Source organism: Mauremys reevesii, linkage group 18 (assembly GCF_016161935.1).
Source record: "Mauremys reevesii isolate NIE-2019 linkage group 18, ASM1616193v1, whole genome shotgun sequence".
NCBI lineage: Eukaryota > Metazoa > Chordata > Testudines > Geoemydidae > Mauremys > Mauremys reevesii.
The window spans coordinates 7,013,590-7,033,207 of record NC_052640.1 but is presented as its reverse complement, the minus strand read 5'-3'; the positions used below and the strand labels follow the sequence as shown (position 1 = coordinate 7,033,207).

The following is a 19,618-nucleotide window of genomic DNA, read 5'->3' as shown; positions in this document are numbered from 1 at the left end:
TGGTCTAATCATTAAACATCCTCTCTCCCGTCAAAAGCATTTACTACATATATAAGCAATTCTCAGTTTTTAAAACAGGCACTAACATTAATAAGAATATAAGCACAGCCATACTGGGTCAGACCAAAGGTCCACCTAGCTCCACACGCTGTCTTCCAACAGTAGCCAATGCCAGGTCCCCAGACACCATCTCTGCCCATCCTGGCTAATAGCCATTGATGGACCTATCCTCCATGAACTTATCTAGTTCTTTTTTGAACCTGGTTGTAGTCTTGGCCTTCACAACATCCTCTGGCAAAGAGTTCCACAGGTTGACTGTGCGTTGTGTGAAAAAGTACTTCCTTTTGTTTGTTTTAAACATGTTGCCTATTAATTTCATTTGGTGACCCCTAGTTCTTGTGTTATGAGAAAGAATAAATAACACTTCCTTATTTACTTTCTCCACACCAGTCATGATTTTATAGATCTCTCTCATATCACCCCTTAGTCGTCTTTTTTCCAAGCTGAGAAGTCCCAGTTTTATTAATCTCTCCTCATACGGCAGCCATTAATCATTTATGTTGGCCTTTTCTGAACCTTTTCCAATTCCAGTATATCTTTTTTGAGATCAGACGACCACATTGCATGCAGTATTCATGATGTGGGAGTACCACATATATGGATTTATATAGAGGCAATATGATACTGTCTTATTATCTACCCCTTTCTTAATGTTTCCCAACATTCTGTTTGCTTTTTTGACTGCCACTGCACATTGAGTGGATGTTTTCAGAGAACTGTCCACAATGACTCCAAGATCTCGTTCTTGCGTGGTAACAGCTAATTTGGACCTCATCATTTTATATGTATAGTTGGGATTATGTTTTCAGTGTGCATTACTTTGCATTTATCAACACTGAATTTCATCTGCCATTTTGTTTCCTAGTCACCTAGTTTTGTGAGATCCTTTTGTAGCTCTTCACAGTCTGCCTGGGACTTACCCATCTTGAGTAGTTTTGTATGAGCTGTAAATTTTGCCACTTCACTGTTTACCCCTTTTCCCAGATCATTTATGAATATGTTAAATAAGACTCATCCCAGTACAGATCCCTGGGGGACACCACTATTTACCTCGCTCCATTCTGAAAACTGACCATTTATTCCAACCCTTTGTTTCCTATCTTTAACAGTTATCAATCCATGAGAGAACCCTCCCTCTTATCTCATGACAATTTATTTTGCTTAAGAGCCTTTGGTGAGGGACCTTGTCAAAGGCTTTCTGAAAATCTAAATACACTATATCCACTGGACCCCCTTGTCCACATGCTTATTGACCCCCACAAAGAATGCTAATCGATTGGTGAAGGATGATTTTCCTTTACAAAAACCATGTTGACTTTTCCCCAACAAATTATGTTAATCTGTGTGTCTGACAATTTTGTTCTTTACTACAGTTTCAACCAGTTTGCCTAGTACTCAAGTCAGGCTTACCGGCCTGTAATTGCCAGAATCACCTCTGGAGCCCTTTTTAAAAATTGGCATCACATTAGCTATCCTCCAGTCATTTGGTACGGAAGCTGATTTAAATGATAGGTTACAAACTACAGTTAGTAGTTCTGCAATTTCACATTTGAGTTCCTTTAGAACTCTTGGGTGAATACCATCTGCTCCTGGTTATTTATTACTGTTTAGTTTATCAATTTGTTCCAAAACTGTCTCTAATGACACCTCAATCTGGGACAGTTCCTCAGATTTGTCACCTAAAAAGAATGGCTCAGGTTTGGAAATCTTCCTTACATCCTCAGCCGTGAAGACCAATGGAAATAATTCATTTAGTTTCTCCGCAATCCTGTCCTGAGGTGACATGTACCCAGTCAATATGGGTGCAGTTGAAATCCCCCACTATTATTGCGTTTTTTATTTTTATAGCCTCTGTAATCTCCCTGAGCATTTCACAGTCACTATCACCGTCCCCTGGTCAGGAGGTTGGTAATATATCCCTACTGCTATATTATTATTAGAGCATGGAATTACTATCCATAGAGATTCTATGGTACAGTTTGGTTCATTTCAGATTTTTACTTCGCATTTTCTCATCATATTCTACCCGTATTTTATCATCTTCCATCCTCTCCTCCTTACTAGGACATAGAGAATCTCCATTAATAGATCCTCCCCTAAGAGATGTCTCTGTCTGAACCACGTGCTCCTCCGCACCTGTCAGCTTTCCCCGCAGCCTTTAGTTTAAAAACTGTGCTACAACCTTTTTAATTTTAAGTGCCAGCAATCTGATTCCATTCTGGTTTAGGTGGAGCCCATCCTTCCTGTATAGGCTCTCCCTTTCCTACAAGTTTCCCCAGTTCCTAATAAATCTAAACCCCAACTCCCTACACCATCGTCTCATCCACACATTGAAACCCTGCAGTTCTGTCTGTCTAACTGGCCCTGCGCATGGAATCTCACTGGCCCTGCACGTGGAACATTCTCAAACTTTATCATGGTTTAATAACTGGCTGTCAAATTTCAAATTTTTACATTAATGCTCTTGTTGCATAAATGTGAAAAGTGTCTGAAAACAGTACAATTGCTAGTTGTTTTTAAATATTCAAATGTGTAAATAAGGACTAAACAGACTTTTTTAAAACCGGAAGTGAAACAGTGTCTCTGTGGAGGCATTTGAATGCTGTATTTTACCACCTGATTGACTTATAAGCCAATTAAAATACGAGCTCAATCATAAGAAAGCTAACAGCCCCTAAAATGCCTTATCAAACTATAGCAGAGTGAATACAGAAACCTTGCACTGAAATGATTAGCAGGCAAAGATAGCAAATGTGACTTATTACCTTTGTGGTCTTCTTAGGCCAGGCTACCACAGGGACCCCCGAAATGGCAAGATTCTGGTCGTCATCAGCATGTTCCTTCAGAATGTTCTGTTTCAAAGGAAAGCAGCTTAATTAGTCAGAAAGCTATTTTTGAAACTTAAGAGGTGAATAGTAGGAAGAGTGTTACTTCTGTCTATCTAGGTTAACTTTGTGGTTGTAAATGACTTGATAATGTCCAAACCTCCAAACATTAAATCCACTGTAAACCTCTCTATCCAGCTGCTAAGATTCATGGTTCATTTAAAGTGAAATCTTCTGCAAAGAGTGCAAAGGAATTACAAATCTCATCATGTACTATTAATGGAAAATTAGGTTCCTAAAGCACCCTTTAAAAAATATATATATATATATATATACACACACCACGTATGTGTGCTTGTTAGACAATGTTCAAAGGCACATGAAGAACATTGACCAAAAGCAATGAAGCTTCATGAAGACAATGGAAAGTCCCAAGTCCACCAATACTACCTCCTGCAGTCATAAGACATCTTTTTGTTTTCTGTTTATACAATACCTAGCACAATGGGGTCCTGATCCATGACAAGGGCTCCTAGGCACTATGGAAATACAAATAATTACTAATCACTATCATCAGTTGCGTGGGACACAGCTATCATCAGGATATCTGAGTATTTCAGATACCAGGCACTTAAGTCAAGATGGAACATTGCAAATTGTAATCTGTCAGCTCTATCAGCATTCAGATGAAGAGCACTGTCATCTCCACTAGCAACTCTATACCTATTCTTACCTTTCCTGTGGAAATCTGCTCAATTTTTTGTGAATCAAGTAAAGCCCTCAGGTTTCTGAACACTTACTAACAAAGCTTCAGACAATGCTTAATACCCTGGCCTCAAACTGGCTTTTTTCTGAATGCTTTTGCTCTAATGCTCTGTACTGGATGTCTTGCAAGTGGGTTTCACTGGCTCATACTGCTTCTGCCATGGGGAATAGTTTTCATTACCATGTAACTCAACACAGAGACATGGGATTATTATAATTAGAAATTGTCTTTATATATAATAAATTGTGCTAGTGGGAATATCCATAATCAGCTCCCTGCGCTTATCCCTATATTTACAAACTGAGCGGCAGAGTCCTCCACTTTGGATTCAAGTATCTATAAACAACCACTGAAAGAGTCAAAAGTTTAACAAAGATTCCACGGATCTGCTGAAAACTGAAGCTCAAATGAGCCTTCATACATTAAAAAAAATCATTCCAACAAAGTAAACAAGATCTGTGCATTGAAAATTACCTCATATTTGAATTGACAAGATAACCACAGACATGTCAGTGGCATTGCTCCCAATTACACTAACTTCTTGAAAAAGCTTAATTAGATAACAACAAACACAAGGCATCCCCAGTCCCCGGAGTGGAATTTTAATCATTAGAAATTTCACACACTATATAAAAGGATCTTAAAATACACTAATTGTTTTTAATAGGAAATGCACTTGGAATAACACATAGAAATTACGCATGCTGTCCTTTTGTAAAGATCAAACTGAAATGAGTGATGTGGTGCTATGTAGCCAAGGACCAGATCGTGGCCCAACTAACAGCCTGAATACAGCAGGCAGTGGCAAATACTCATCCCACCAGGAGAAGGCAGGATGCCATATGTAGAACTGGTTTAAAGCACCATGGGGGAATGTTTGCTGCCTTCGCAGAGCAAAAGGTTCACGGGCTAATGATTGTTGTGCATATGGATAGGAGCATATAGACATCTGTACTGTGACTCGGTCATGTCCCTTACTGCACCTTAAATGGCATTAGCAACGGTGGCTCCAGGCACCAGCGCTCCAAGCACATGCCTGAGGCGGCAAGCCGCACGGAGCGCCCTGCCAGTCCCTGCGAGGGTGACAGTCAGGCAGCCTTCGGCGGCTTGCCTGCAGGAGGTCCGCCAGTCCTGCGGATTCAGCGGCGGGTATGCCAAAGCTGCGGGACCGGCGGACCTCCTACAGGCAAGCCGCCAAAGGCAGCCTGCCTGCCGTGCTTGGGGCAGCAAAAAAGCTAGACCCACCAGTGGGCATTAGGCAGGCAGATCTCCTAGTCTTTTGTGCACCATGGCTGGATCCTCCATCCCTTTTTGATAATTGCACAAAAATATGTGACTGCCTCAAAACCTTCTCCTCCCTGCAGAAACATGCAGGCACAGGCAGGATCCAGTCCTATGTCTAGATATTTTTGTTTCTTTGCTGGTTGAAGAGTCACATGACTATAGCTATCATACATGCCGCAAAAACAGCTCTCTCTGGAAGAACCACTATTGAGATTGTAAAGCAAGTGCTGCATGTCTGGACAATCTGTAGTTTGTCAGAGCTGGGACGCTTAAAGTGACATTTATTCACAAGTGTTGTCTGATAAAAACTGTAAACTGTTAATCTCATTATTGTTTGTAACACCCTCTTAGAAGCTTAAAGGCAAAATTACTTTCATCACCAGCTATGTGCATTTTGGCAACAGCTCCTTGTATGTCGAGGATGCAGTTCAAACTTTCTGTAACAGTTTTTAAAGCCTCAAAGAGTCTGGGACTTGAGAGGCTTCCCACCACATAACTTAGCGCTGCAGTTAAGATCCTTATTACATGGCAACACCTAGCTGGGAAATTGATATAAAAGAAATTAATCCTCATTTGCATCCATGTGACAGGGCAACTGGGTCCATTGTGTCTTACCATGAACACAGTCACCACCATTTAAAAAAAAGCAGTATTTCTTGGCAAGCGAGTAATGGATTTTTAAGGGAGACTGGGACTCGTTGGATAAAAAGAGTGTGATCGGGAGCCAGGGGAACTGGGAATCAAGCAAGGGTAGTAGGGAGATCAGACGAGGAGCCAGTGGGAACGGAAAATGGGAGACTGGCTGCGCAAGAAGATGGACTGGAAACCAGATGGGAGGCATGGGGAACAGAGGGATGCCTGACACAGATCTGATGAGGAGTCAGGATGTGAGGAGGGGGAACTAGGATTAGCTGGGCAAAAGAAACGGGCAAGGAGCTAAGGAGACTGAGATTGGATGAGGGAGAAAGTCCAGCTCTCAGATGGGGAGTCAACAGAGGAAGAGCAGGACTGGTTGGACAAGGAGACTGGGATAAGAAGCCTGAGGAGTTCAGAGTGTGACTGCCTAGGTTAGGAGACTGGGAAAAGTAGCCAGGGTGCGGAAGATATAGGACTGGGACAAAGACAAACTGGAGAACACAAGGGAAGGTGGTCAGGTTTGGGGGGAACAGGGGCAGAAGGAGGGCCTGTGGCCACTAGACAATATTTCCCTCCAGAGTCTAGAATAGAACCCAAGATTTCCAAGTCTCACCATTTCCTCTGCTATCAGCAAATATGTGTGAAACCACTGGCACAGTGTGTCTCATTCCCTTCTAGTGTCAGCCCACACACAGGATGACATCCTCTACTATTCCAACCTACTATTGCTATCAGTTACTCTGTTAAGCTCAGAGGTCTGTATGGAGAATCTAAAGGGTCCAACCCTGCTGATAAACAATATGGGTGTCACTGATGTCATGTGATGGTGTGATAGGGCCCTCAGTGGCTGGGCAGCCTAGTGGCTAGATCGTTGGTTAGGGGGCTGGAGGGGAACCTGACCCCTCCCTCTGCCTCAGGAACTGGCCCAGGGTCCTGTGTTGCTCAACCCCTAACCAGGGGAGATGGATCTTCCTCCCCATCCAGGCCTGGCTCTGGCTGCAGGTATAACGGGGCGGGACTAGCTGAACCCACAGGTGTTCTTTAATCCCTGCTGTGCCCAGCTGTAGTCTCTCTGCTCCTTCACAGATGGATTTTTTTTTTCAAATTTTCTGTTTTAAAAACCACAGGAAATTACACACACAAACTATGCTAAAGGATTATTGAAGTTGCAAAATTGAGCACTCAAAAGTTCAGAAATGCCAGAACTAAGATTGCCTGTACAATCTAAATTTGGTCCCTTTATGCATGGGTTACAATATTCTTTAATTACATGATCACAAACTAATTTTTCCACAGGACCCTGTTTCATTCAGTGTACAATATGGAAGGTTCTGAATTAATGAGCAGTTATTCAATATTTTCTTTTCTCCTCTCTGTTCCATGTGTGGCCCTAGGTCTTATTAACTGCACAATAGTCAAACCCTGCTCTGAAGACAGAATTATTAATTTCCACATTGGCTTTTTTATGATGCTCATTACTATAATACCAAGTGATTCACAAACATGAATTGATTTGTTTTCACACTACTCCTGTGAGATGAGTGGGTAATATTATCCCTATTATACATATTGGGGAACTGAGGCAGAGAGAGATTAAGATCATAAATGTCCACTAATTTTAGATGCTTAATTTGACATGCACAGGACCTGATTTTTCAGTGTATTTTGCATTATACAGCACTTTCTGTGTTCAAAGCACAGCTCTGATCAAATTCAGCAGTTTAACACTTCTGCAAATCTGACCCCAGGGTCTCAAGGCAGGCATCCATAAAATGAGGACCACACATTTAGTGAGCTCCTGTAAAAAGTTTGAGTTAAGTGACTTACCCAGCATCACAAATGAACTCTGTGGCAGAGGCAGGGATAGAATCCAATTCTCAAGGATGGCTTTCAACTGCCTTTAGCCAGGAGACCCTTCTTTCTCTTTCTGCAATCCTCTGCCTCATTCCACCTTCCAATTTCTGAAACAAATGAGGCAGGGGTCCTACAGATAGCAGTTTACTACACAATCCTGATCTATCCCCCAGTGCACCAACTATTCTGTACCCTGAATGAGGCTGGCATTCTGTGGAAAAAATACCATGCAATCATATAACGGAAGACTGTACCATAATCCATATGCACACGGAGGGCAAAACTGAGGTTTCATAGGCAACCTTAATTCTGGCATTTCCTAAGTTTCCACTCTTGGGCAAGGATGGTGACCCTAGCCTGCTGGCCAGAAACTGGGAATGGGTGACAGGGGATGGATCACTTGATGATAACCTGTTCTGTTCATTCCCTCTGAAGCACCTGGCATTGGCCACTGTCAGAAGACAGGGCACTGGTCTAGATGGACCTTTCGTCTGACCCAGTATGGCCGTTCTTATGTTCTTAATGTTCCTTTAATGTCATTTTTGTGTGTAATTTACATGCTACAAAAAACAACTTTTCTACACTCAGTTTTGAGACAAGCATATAAAGAAACAACTTCTCTGAAGGGATATTCAAAGATTCTGCTGTATCTGTAAAGTCTCAGATGAGTCTCTTCTATGTGTAATAATAAAAAAGTATATTATAGCAGGTTCATTTCTTAATGTAGTCCATTCAAAGGATTTTTTCTATATAACATTTTAGTCTTCTTTATGCTCCAGGGAGACAATATTCTGTGGAAAACAGATCTGGGTAATTAACCAGGTGAGACTAACTACTTTATTCAGTGATGTGGAGATTCACAGAACCAGCTGGGGTAAATCATATACAATTCATACCCTCCTGTCTTAAGCAGGGATACATTTAGATCACAGGAGAGTGGATTACTGTTCTGTAGTGCAAATACAACTTAATTAGCTACATAAATCCTATTTGTTAATCAAGTTGGAGACCCTTTGAAGTGAAATAATTCATTTTCCTGATAAGAAGGGACACTGAAAACTAAACTTGTGTAAGTTCCTTACACATCATATGAGCTCCTAAGTCATCTGACACTATTAAATGGGGACACTACAATCAGGAAAGGTGCCAAACTAACAGCCCTAGGGATTGAAATCCCATTTATCGACAAGACAGATGGACAATGCCAGAGTAAGCCTCCCCACACTGCCTTTCCAGTGTGGCTCTATCCAGAAAAGAGGAGAGCTCAGCTCCACACTCAATTCAATCCTTCCCTTATCTGACAGCAAGGGGGGTCAATTAGTGTCGGTGGTGGTTGTGTTTTTGTGACATGGATACCTGTCCACTGAGAGCTGGGCTCAGACCACTAAGTGCATTTCCTAGAGGCCTCTCAACACCTATTAGGTAGTAACAACTTTCAGTCACTACCAAACAAAATTAGATCTGAACAAGTGACCCAAAATCAGAGATGAAAGACTACATCCAACAGGTCAGAGAAAGCAGTGGAGTGTGTTGCATGCGCCCTATACTAGGACACACAAATAAGTATTAAAGAGTATATGCTCCTGCACAAAATCTGTCAATTAAAAATACATCCCTAAACATTGGCTGATCTGTCATATATAGAGAAAGCATCCCCTTGTGAGCAGTTGATAAAAAGAGAAGAAAGAAAACTGAAAAATAATGGTTCCCAAATTGTGGTCCATGGATTGCTCACTGGTCACATGGTGATGATTCCACTGCCTATTTTCCTAGCATTACTTTCCCACGTAAGCCATTGCTGTAGCTGCCCCAGGGCTGTTATTCTATTGCCAGTGGGATGGAAATTAGTCTATACAATTGTGACTGGGAGGGGAGATGCTCCATGAAACCATCATGGTCCACGCAATGAGGAAGTCTGAGAACCCATGCTTTAAAAAATAAAAACCCAACCCCACCTCAGAAGACCATAAAACTAGGATCTCTCAGTGCAGATAGGAACCAGAGTAGAATTTGTACTGAAGCCAGATAGTAACAACTTCCTTGGCAGCACCAGAAGCTGAAATCATTCAAAGACTCTCCAAGCCAGGTACAGCAATGATGGGTGCTGAAATAGGAGTGTTCTTGCTTTCTCTTGGCAACAAACTCACACTGGCATATTCAGAGAACTCATCCTCTCACTCTGCAGACAGAAAGAAACAAACTCCACATATGCACTTTGAAGAAGAGTTCTCTATGCTGTGTGTGTGACAGGGCCGCCCAGAGGGGGGGGCAAGAGGGGCAATTTGCCCCAGGCCCCGGGTCCCCCACGAGAGTTTTTCGGGGCCCCTGGAATGGGGTCCTTCACTCGCTCTGGGGGCCCCGGAAAACTCTCGTGGGGCCCCCGGAGGTTCTTCGCTTCCGGTCTTCGCTGGCGGGGGGTCCTTCCTCTCCGGGACAGAAGGACACCCCCCCCCCCCCCCGCCGCCGAATTACCGCCGAAGCGGGACCCGCCGCCGGAGTGCAGCCAGATCTTCGGCGGCAATTCAGCGGCAGGGGGGGTCCTTCCGTTCCGGGACCCGCCGCCGAAGTGCCCCGAAGACCCGCGGTGGGGGCTGCACTTCGGCGGCGGGTCCCGCGTCGGCGGTAATTCGGCGGCGGGGGGTCCCCGCCGTGGGTCTTTGGGGCACTTTGGCGGCGTGTCCCGGAATGGAAGCACCCCCCCACCACCGAAGCGGGGGCCCCCCGCCGCCCAAGACCCCGGGCCCCCGGAATCCTCTGGGCGGCCCTGGTGTGTGAAGCTAATAGTTAAATGAATTCTTACATCCCCCCTTCTGTCCTTCATATCTGCTGCTGTCACTGCAGTTCTCACAATGTAATGAACCAGGCAAACATATGGGGCTGGCATCTTACTGTCTGTCTGTCTGGAGCCCCTCAACTTTTTGAATCTTCCTCTTCTGGAAGGTGACCAAAAGGGTGTTCCCTTCAGCCTGGCAACCAGACATCTGAAACGACAGTCTTGATGGTGTTGCCAAGGCATTCACTGTATTTGGTTGTCTGTGGTGATAAACTGCCATGGTTTTTAGTTTCTTCTTAGATAATATTTTCATGCTACACAAGATAACCAGGACCTCTCAGTAGCCTACCAAATTCCCAAACTGGAATGTACTCCATTTTTATCGAAATCTGAGTCTATGACAGAAAATCTTTCATTTAAACCTTAACATTTCCACTGAAAACTCTCTCATAGCCTTTCAAATTCAAGAAGTTAGAAGTACAGAGAGCTTAATCTGCCCCTTAGCTACACCTCTCCCCAACTGCCTTCTTGTTCTCCAGCACCTTACCTTTCGTTTAAAAATCAAGTCTCTCTATATATCTCATGGTTGCAAATATAACTTAAAGAATGCGACCCAAATTTAATCGACATAGTGATGCCTGCCTGAGTTTGCAATGAACATAAAATAATCACTCCAAGAGATGTTAACTAACCCAGTTCATCTCAGTGAAGTCTTAACTCCCCAGTGATGCTAATTTAAATCTCAACATTGTTGTCTATTACTCTATTGATTAAAGCACGAAGGAAGGACAGAGATGATATTTTGAAAATCTGCACAATCTACTGAGAGTGACATTTAATTTTGGTGCCCCAAGAGGATGAAACCTGGGATATAGTGCCACTTATTTTTCTCCCCAATCAAGAAGGAGCCAAACCCAAGTACCTTAACAGAACATCTGAGCTCTAGCAAGGGGAAATCAAGCCAAAGGACCCCAGCACAGTCCATAGATATATACAAACCCCACCGAGGGACAGCTGACAACACACAATCATATTTTGAACATCTGCACAGTTTACCATAAGTAGCATCTCAGTTTAGCATTTAAAAGAATGCAGATTATTTTGTAAGTGGAGCCTGGTTTGTGGGTGGAGCTTGGATAAGTACCACAACCTCTCTTCTCTGACCAATTCAGCCCCTGGTCTCGGGGGTTAATTCTGATTTCAGATTGTAGTGGCAGATCACAAAGCAACTTGTGAAATCAATTACCATGATTGTGTGCAAATACAAACATATACACAGTAGTCAATTGGAGGGATAGCTCAGTGGTTTGAGCATTGGCCTGCTAAACACAGGGTTGTGAGTTCAATCCTTGAGGGAGGGGCCATTTGGGGATTTAGTTGGGGATTGGTCCTGCTCTGAGCAGGGAGTTGGACTAGATGACCTCCTGAGGTCCCTTCCAACCCTGATATTCTATGATACATCAGTCATCAGATTTGCACTCTCGGTGGCTTACCAAAATGAGTACCATGTATTGTGATTCCAGGCTCCAAGTTTGTGGAAGATGGCTGTGCTACACACTATATGTTTATAGCCTTTTTATTTAAATGGCATTTGGGCTGCTTCTAAGCAACTGTGACATAGTTTATGCTGAAAAAGTACAGACCCTATACTTCTACAACATAAACACGCACTTTTCTTCACAAGCCATGATAAGCAGGACACATTTTCCTCTACTCTGTGGTGCAAAGAATAATAAATAAAACCACATTGTCCAGAGAGGCAGCAATGACTAGTGGTCAAAGTACAGGAGTGGGGGTTACTACTCATCATTCCAAATCAGGGGCAAATGATTATGGATGGGTTATACACTTTAAAAAAAATACGGAATTTAGAAAGGAAGGGCTAATAGAAATTTTAATCTTGCCTTTTCTAGCTGAAACTGCTCAAACATGAATTATTACATACATAAAAATAATACACTAATGGATTCATCTTCACATCACCTTTGTGAGGAAATATGAATATCCCCATTTTAGAGAAGGGGAAACAAAAAGACAGAGGTAAAATAACTTACCTAAGGTGACAGAGTTGGGACTAGAATCAACTAGACCATGTTGAAAATTAGTTTTTTTGCCTACTCTTGAGATTTCCCCTTTGCCCCTAAACCAGATGAGGTCACCACTCCTGCACAATCCCAGATGCTATGTCAATTACCTACAGACTAGTTCTGTTTTAGCAGCCGCTCACTTATCCCACCATCTCCAAGGAAAGTACATTGTACCAGCAGGCAATAACCATCACACTGCAGAGGGCAATGGGGGAAACAAAAAAAGAGAAGGAGGGAAGTAAGGAAAGAAAATGCCATTCAGAAAGTTAGATGGGTCTGGTTTTTGCACCAGGATCAAGTATTTAAATCTTGTAGATTTCATTTGTGTCAGCTAATCAGACATACCTGAAAGCATAGTGGATTAAAAAGGCATATTAAAATACATGGATACACATAAAATAGGACTCTCTCTATGTATGTGTTTATGTACATGAGCTATACCATGCACTGCATTGCAAGGGTACACAAACTTTGCGACACTGAGGGCAGTTCCAACCAGAACGGACCTGATTAAACAGATCAGATTGTAGATGTCCATATCTGTAATATGGAGGAGGAGTCTATGCAGACAAGGCCAACCATGTAATATTCTCCTTCCAGATCTGAGTGGCATTCAGCTCAGAAGGAGAGCAATGAGTGCTGGGCTTCCCTCACATTGAGAACAAGTGTTTGCATAACTCTACAAGCCTCACTTTGTGTACTTTTATTGTGTGCACGGCCTATGGAATATACATTTTATAACTTTAAAAGCAGTGTGACAAAGTTCCTCCTCTACCTTGGTGGGTCCTGCGCTTATTGGCAGATTTGCTCACCTCAGTGATCTTCCCCACAGTCTGGGTCAACTCCTCCTGTGTCTGATCAGGAGTTGGGAAGTTTGGGGGGAACCCGGACCCGCCCTCTACTCCGGGTTCCAGCCCAGGGCCCTGTGGATTGCAGCTGTCTATAGTGCCTCCTGTAACAGCTGCATGACAGCTACAACTCCCTGGGCTACTTCCCCATGGCCTCCTCCCAACACCTTCTTTATCCTCACTACAGGACCTTCCTCCTGGTGTCTAATAACGCTTGTATTCCTTAGTCCTCCAGCAGCACACCCTCTCACTCTCAGCTCCTTGTGCCTCTTGCTCCCAACTCCTCACACGCACTTCTTCTCCTCTGGCTCCTCCTCACCTGACTGGAGTGAGCTCCTTTTTAAACCCAGGTGCCCTGATTAGCCTGCCTTGATAGGCTACAGGTGATCTAATCAGCCTGTCTGCCTTAATTGGTTCTGGCAGGTTCCTGATTACTCTAGTGCAGCCCCTGCTCTGGTCACTCAGGGAACAGAAAACTGCTCATCCAGTGACCAGTATATTTGCCCTCTACCAGACTCCTGTACCCCACTGGTCTGGGTCTGTCACAGCAGTTATACCCACCTTCATATCCTCCAGAAGTGCCTGAGGATCCTCAATGCCTTCTGGAACACACTTCTTGTTCTCTGGGAGAGATTCAAGCTTTTCTACTAGGGCTTTCAAACCTTTCAGTTCAAACTCTGTGAGATGAGTCCATTTGGTTGAGACTTCTGTAGCTGGTGACCCTGTTGGTGTTTTGGGATAGTCCGTGGGGGTTGTTGACTTTACACTGTCATCTGACTCATTGGACAAAGTTCTTTTGAGGTACCTCATTACTGTGGCTTTCTGTTTTTTCCCTGCAACATCCTTCCCTTCAGAGTGTGTGCTGTTGGGCGAGGAGGAACCATCAGCCAAGGACTTTGGGTTCTTATCCAAATTGTCTTCCTTCTCCTCCCGGGTATGAGCATCACAAGATTCTTCATCCATGTCTAACCAGGAATCTGATGAGAAGCTGTCTACGCTGGGTTTTCTTGTGGCATCTGAAAGACACACAAAGAAAATTAAATCTTTATCCTGCTGAATTTACAGTTTGAACAGTCCTCCTGTCAGGACTAGCACCCACCTGATTAGACTGGCACATAGTAGTGCCTGGTAACTCTTACACGCATCTAGGAAGTGAGTTTTGTTCAGATAATTTAAAACTGATTTTGCTGTGTTTCATTAACATCTATTTCACACAAATGACTGAACAATTTAGGAACAATATGGCTTTTTCAAAAAGTTTCAATCTCCAAACTCCCTCAGTTAAGGGCAGAGAAAAAAAAATCACAATTCATATATTTGAGATGTATCATTAATTTTCCAGAAAAAACAGATGAGATCAGATTGGACATTCTTCATATTTCTAAGCTAGAGACACAAGCAGGAAAAAAAAACCCTTAAAAACCTTATTGCCATTCTTTCAGCCCTTCTTTATAGATTATAAAGAAGCAAAGAACTATTTTTTTTCCTTTGCAGGTCATCGTCAATAGAACGTACAAATACTTGGTTTTATATGGTATCTGTCATCCAATAACCTTAAAGCACTGCAACAACACTCATTACCTCTGTGAGACAGAACAATACTATTATGCCCATTTTAAAGATGGGAATCTGAAGCACAGAGAAGTGAAGTGACTGACCAGGGGTGGCTCTAGCAATTTGGCCGCCCCAAGCAGTCATGCGTGCGGGAGGTGCACCGGAGCCGTGGGACCAGCGGACCTCCCGCAGGCATGACTGCGGAGGATCCGCTAGTCCCGCGGCTCCAGTGGACCTCCCGCAGCTGCGGAGGGTTCGCTGGTCCAGCGGCTCCGGTGGAGTATCCGCAGGCATGTCTGCGGGAGGTCCACCGGAGCCGCGGGACCAGCACACCCTCCGCAGTCATGCCTGCGGGAGGTCCGCTGTCCCGCGGCTCCGGTGGACCTCCCACAGGCATGACTGCGGAAGGTCTGCCGGACCCGCCTGCCGCCCTCCAGGGAAAATGCCGCCACACGCGCGCGCTTGGCGCGCTGGGGTCTGGAGCCGGCCCTGTGACTGACCCAGTGTCACACAACTGTATAACCATTACTATTATGAATACAGCCCCAAATGCATGCTGGTTGCTTTATAGATAAAGAGTAGGACAAGAGGCTGAATGCTCAAAGAGAGTTAGCCTCCTAATTTCTGTTTAGGCTCCCATGAAATCAATGGAAGTTAGGAGCCTAACTCATTTTGAGCATTCAGCCCAAAGTCCCTGGCTTCGAAGAATTTACATTCTTCGGTCTAGTCTACAGTAGGCTTTTCCTCTGAAAATGCCCACTGTTGCTGACCCCAGAACAGCGCCAATGATGACAGCATTACAAGAGGGATACTGGTCAAGGCTCCAAAAGCCTTTTAACTGCAGTTTTGTTTATACCTGCTTTTCTACAAAACAATAAGGTTATCCTGTCTACACTAGCACTTTCCCCATTACTACCACTAGCAGAGATGAACTGGTGTTAATTGGTGGGAATTTCTGGTTAAAAATCCTAGTGTAGGCAGCACCCAAAAAAGTCAATGGGTCCAGCCCATTGCATCCAGTCCATGACAGACATTATATGCAAAAAAAGAGAAGAGCAATAAACATGTGACTGAGCAATGAAGTGTCTCATTTCCTTGTTTTCATTTACTTATTTTCAACCATCTGAATTCTGAGTCTTTCCATAGTTTCTCTTCACCCAAACCTTTTATTTGAAGAAGGACTAAACAAACACTAAGGCTATGTCTACATTAGCACTTTACTTGGCATAACTTATGTCACTCAGGGGTATGGGAAAAAATCCTTTGAGTTACACACAACAGAAGCGCCGGTGTGGACAGCGCTATGTCGGAGGGAGACGCCCTCCCACCAACATAGTTACCATCGCTCATTGGAGATGATTTAATTATGTTGATGGGAGAGCTCTCTCCTGTCAGCATAGAGGTTATATGAGCAATCTTACCGCAGCACAGCTGCGTCAGTACAGTTGTGCTGCATTAAGCTTGCTAGTGCAGACATGGCCTAAGTAAGGACTTCAGGATTTGGCTGCATTATAATAATAAGCAAACTTCTTACAAATAATGAAGCAAAGAATCACAGAGATTGGAAGTGACAGAGAAGGTTCTGACTGTGAATGAAAGAATATGCCATCATCTCCTCAGAAAACAAACTGTACTTACTAGCTGAAAGACAGAAAGATGCAGCAAGCAGACAGTTGTTGCTTAACTGCTAAATTCAGACATGCTGGGAAAAAATCCTCAAAAAGTTTTGTCTACGCTGTGACAATGAGTTCAGTTAGGTAACACCTGATAGAAATGAAGGGGGCAGTTACGTTTAATCAAGGCTACTGGGCTATTATTTCAAACTTAGACATCACAGAATGTTTTCCTCACAATCTTATTAGATTGAGAATTATTTTGGAGGGAGAAGGTTTAAACTGATTTTCTGGAGAACAAGACAGAAGCCTAAAAAATAAGTATTGGGACACTGACCCAGCAGGCCCTGACCCAGTCAGGCCCTGGTTACAGTGAAGATAAATATCTTCCTCCTTTCTATCCCTTTCTCTCTGTCCCTTCCAATACACACCACTTGTAAGGGCTTTAAGATAATCAAATTCAATATTTAGTGCATTGAATTGTTTATTTGGTGTGATATAGTGATGAATGACAACACTTAGAAGCAGCCACTTCCTTTGGTTCCTGCTAAAACTCCCCAGTGCCAGGCTGCCCTCCTAGGGTCTGTCTACACTAGGAAACATAGTATCAGAAAACATATTAAGCTAGCATATTTTAATTAATGCACAGTTAAACACCACTATGGTTACCCACAACCAGCTAACACTGTTTTTCCTTTGTCCACACTAGGTGCTTTAATTCATAGGCCTCAAAATGCTGTACAAAGCAGGTAAAAGTCATTATCCCCATTTTCAGGTGGGAAAACTGAGGCACAGGAAGGGGAAAAGACTTGCCCAGAGTCACCCAGGAAGCCAGTAGCAGAGCCAGGAATTGGACCCAGTTCTCCTGAGCTCCAGTCTGGTGCCCTATCCCAGAGGCCACACTGCCTTTCTGTTAATTAAAATATTCATAAACACATTTTCTGATCATTTAAATTTCAATAATGTTCTCTACTTCACAGCTGATTAAAGTATGGAAGTCCTGTCTACACTGGGGGGATTTTGGTGATTGGTGGCCAGTGTAGCTGCAGCAGAACCCCTGGTGTGGGCATGGAAAGCAGTTATAATTGCAATTTGCACCAGTGCAACTTTGTCTACTTGAACCTATGGTCATGTGGAACAGTGAAAATCGTAGCTTACACTGCCTTTGCTGGCTACACTATGTTTTTGTATAGGCGCAGCTATGCTAGGTGCTTGCCACTGACAGCTGTAACTGGGGTAGGTCACCTAAGAAAGGAGAAAGAGAACATATTGTGACCATCTACAGCAAATGATGTTTTGGTGCCATTAGTGGGTGGCACCTGAGATACACCACCACCTTTTATCTCTGATCTAATCAGTGGAACCAAAAGGCCAGAGGGAAGGCCCGGAGCTCAGTGAGGCATCCTAACTCTGCTGATAAACCCAGGCCCCACCCAACAAAGCAGTGGAGCCCTGGTCCAACCTGGGACTGACAGTAGGGCCAGGCACCTTCCTCCCCGATTATATTGGCTGCTGTTCCTCCCTCTGCTGGAGGCAATCTGCACTCAACCAATGTTGTTGTGTTGGTTACACTTGGTTCATGCCTTCCAGTCCTACATGTCAATGATTCCATGGTTGCAAAGCTTTTCTCTGCTACCACAAGGGCTAAAAATAAGTCTTTTTCACTGAAAGCAGAGATTCTCTCAGCATATCACAGCTCTGGGAGCTGGGACACTAGGCATGTGTCCTAATGTGCTTATGCCTCAGTGGGTAGTGTTATTCAGCATCTCTCCACATCCCCCCACCTGGTGCAAATCTCAATGGAGCTGAAGGGTTGCAGAGCAGCATTCCATATTAACCTGTCCCACTCCTCCAGTCTGTTTTACAGCTGGTGCAGGGGGAATTTCCTCAGCAGTTCTCCTGCTCCTGGGGCTGTCTTTCTTCTCTTTGGGCTCTTTTTGCCCCATGACCTCCTCAATAGGGTTTTTCCCCCCATTCTCCCAAGCATAAACAGGGAGTCTTGAAAAGGGATGATTTACAAAAGATGAAGAGCAGGGCTCAGCATCCCACTCATGCTGAGACCCCTCATGCTGCCTGACAGAGAGAGAATGTTGGAGGGAGAAAGAGGCAGGATGCTGCAACCAGAGACTGGCCATTATGGGTTCAGTAAGAGTTGAGGGTTGGACTTTTATGCCAACACATCCCATTAGTTATGGTGTGCTGGGGTCTGTCCCAGGGCTTGTCCACCTTAGGCATTTTTGCACAGTGCAAGCCCTCAGTGTAGATATACTCAACTGGTGTAGAGCAAGCCCCAAGCTGTCCAGGTACAGCACATGTACAATGGGGTTTGCACTGGTGCAGCTGGGGGGATTAAGATTAAGTGTTAAAGGGTTAACCCCCAACTGGGAGTTTTCTGTTTCCCTTACTGAGAATGTTATTTGTTCCTTTTTCTTGTTTATAAAATCTCCCTAAAGGAAAAGACCCTGCTGACTGCAATTGTGGTTTCCTCTGCTTAGTCATTCCACCAGCCAACACTGCATTATAACTATTTTTAAAAGCTATTTTGTAGCCCAGGCTCCCACCTGACATAGGTATACAGTCTGAAGAAGAGATCTAACAGGGTTTGATCCCATTGCCACTTTAAAGCCATGTTACCAGGAATATTGTTTAAATGGCCTCCACGCAAGTGCATATGGGGTCTAATTGAGTCTTTTAAAAATGTTTAAATGCTTTCTACTGTGCTTACTTTTTAGAGCAATCTATTAAATAAAGAAGTGGTGTCTCCCAGCATCATGAACATGTGTAATCCTCTGTGAATTGAGGTCACTTCGATTGACACAAACCCTGATGAGCCATATAAGAACACTGCAGCATACAAACTTTATTTTCTTATCATCACATATTATCCTGTGAGTCTTTGGCTACCCCCAGGCCTGGGATCACCTACTGTGGGTCTCCTCCTTAATACTATTCAAATCCTTTCAAAAAAGGACGGGGGGAAAATTCTCACAAATACAACAATTCTGGATATGGAAAACAGAGAGACTCCGCGGTTTTGTAATCCAGAAAAAGAAAGGCAATCGGTCTTAGCACAGGACAAGGAGATAGGAACTCCCAATTTCTAAAGCAATAACTCGCTGTATGGCCTTAGGCAAATCACAATCACTCTCCCTCAGTTTGCCCTTCTGCAAAACAGGGATGATTATACATAGTTACCTTCTTCAACAGAGGATTAAGCTGCTAACTTTCCCTTCAGCAGTACAGTGTGTTCAATATATACTCTTCTGCTGCAATGGGAATTGCCATTCACAGCTCCAAAGCCTGGCACTTTGTCCTGTC

General features: G+C 43.7%; 1 protein-coding gene across 15 annotated transcripts in view; it reads right to left on the bottom strand.

The window, feature by feature from the left end:
• The window catches only part of KDM2B (lysine demethylase 2B), a 196,888-nt gene that overhangs the window by 62,028 nt on the left and 115,242 nt on the right, over positions 1-19,618 (bottom strand). For all 15 annotated transcript variants that reach the window (XM_039505272.1, XM_039505277.1, XM_039505275.1 and 12 more), the window contains 2 exons: positions 13,695-14,149; positions 2,826-2,912 (listed from right to left, as the gene is read on the bottom strand). In XM_039505272.1, coding sequence (XP_039361206.1) covers positions 2,826-2,912; positions 13,695-14,149 — 542 coding nt within the window. The remainder of the gene's footprint in view (positions 1-2,825; positions 2,913-13,694; positions 14,150-19,618) is intronic.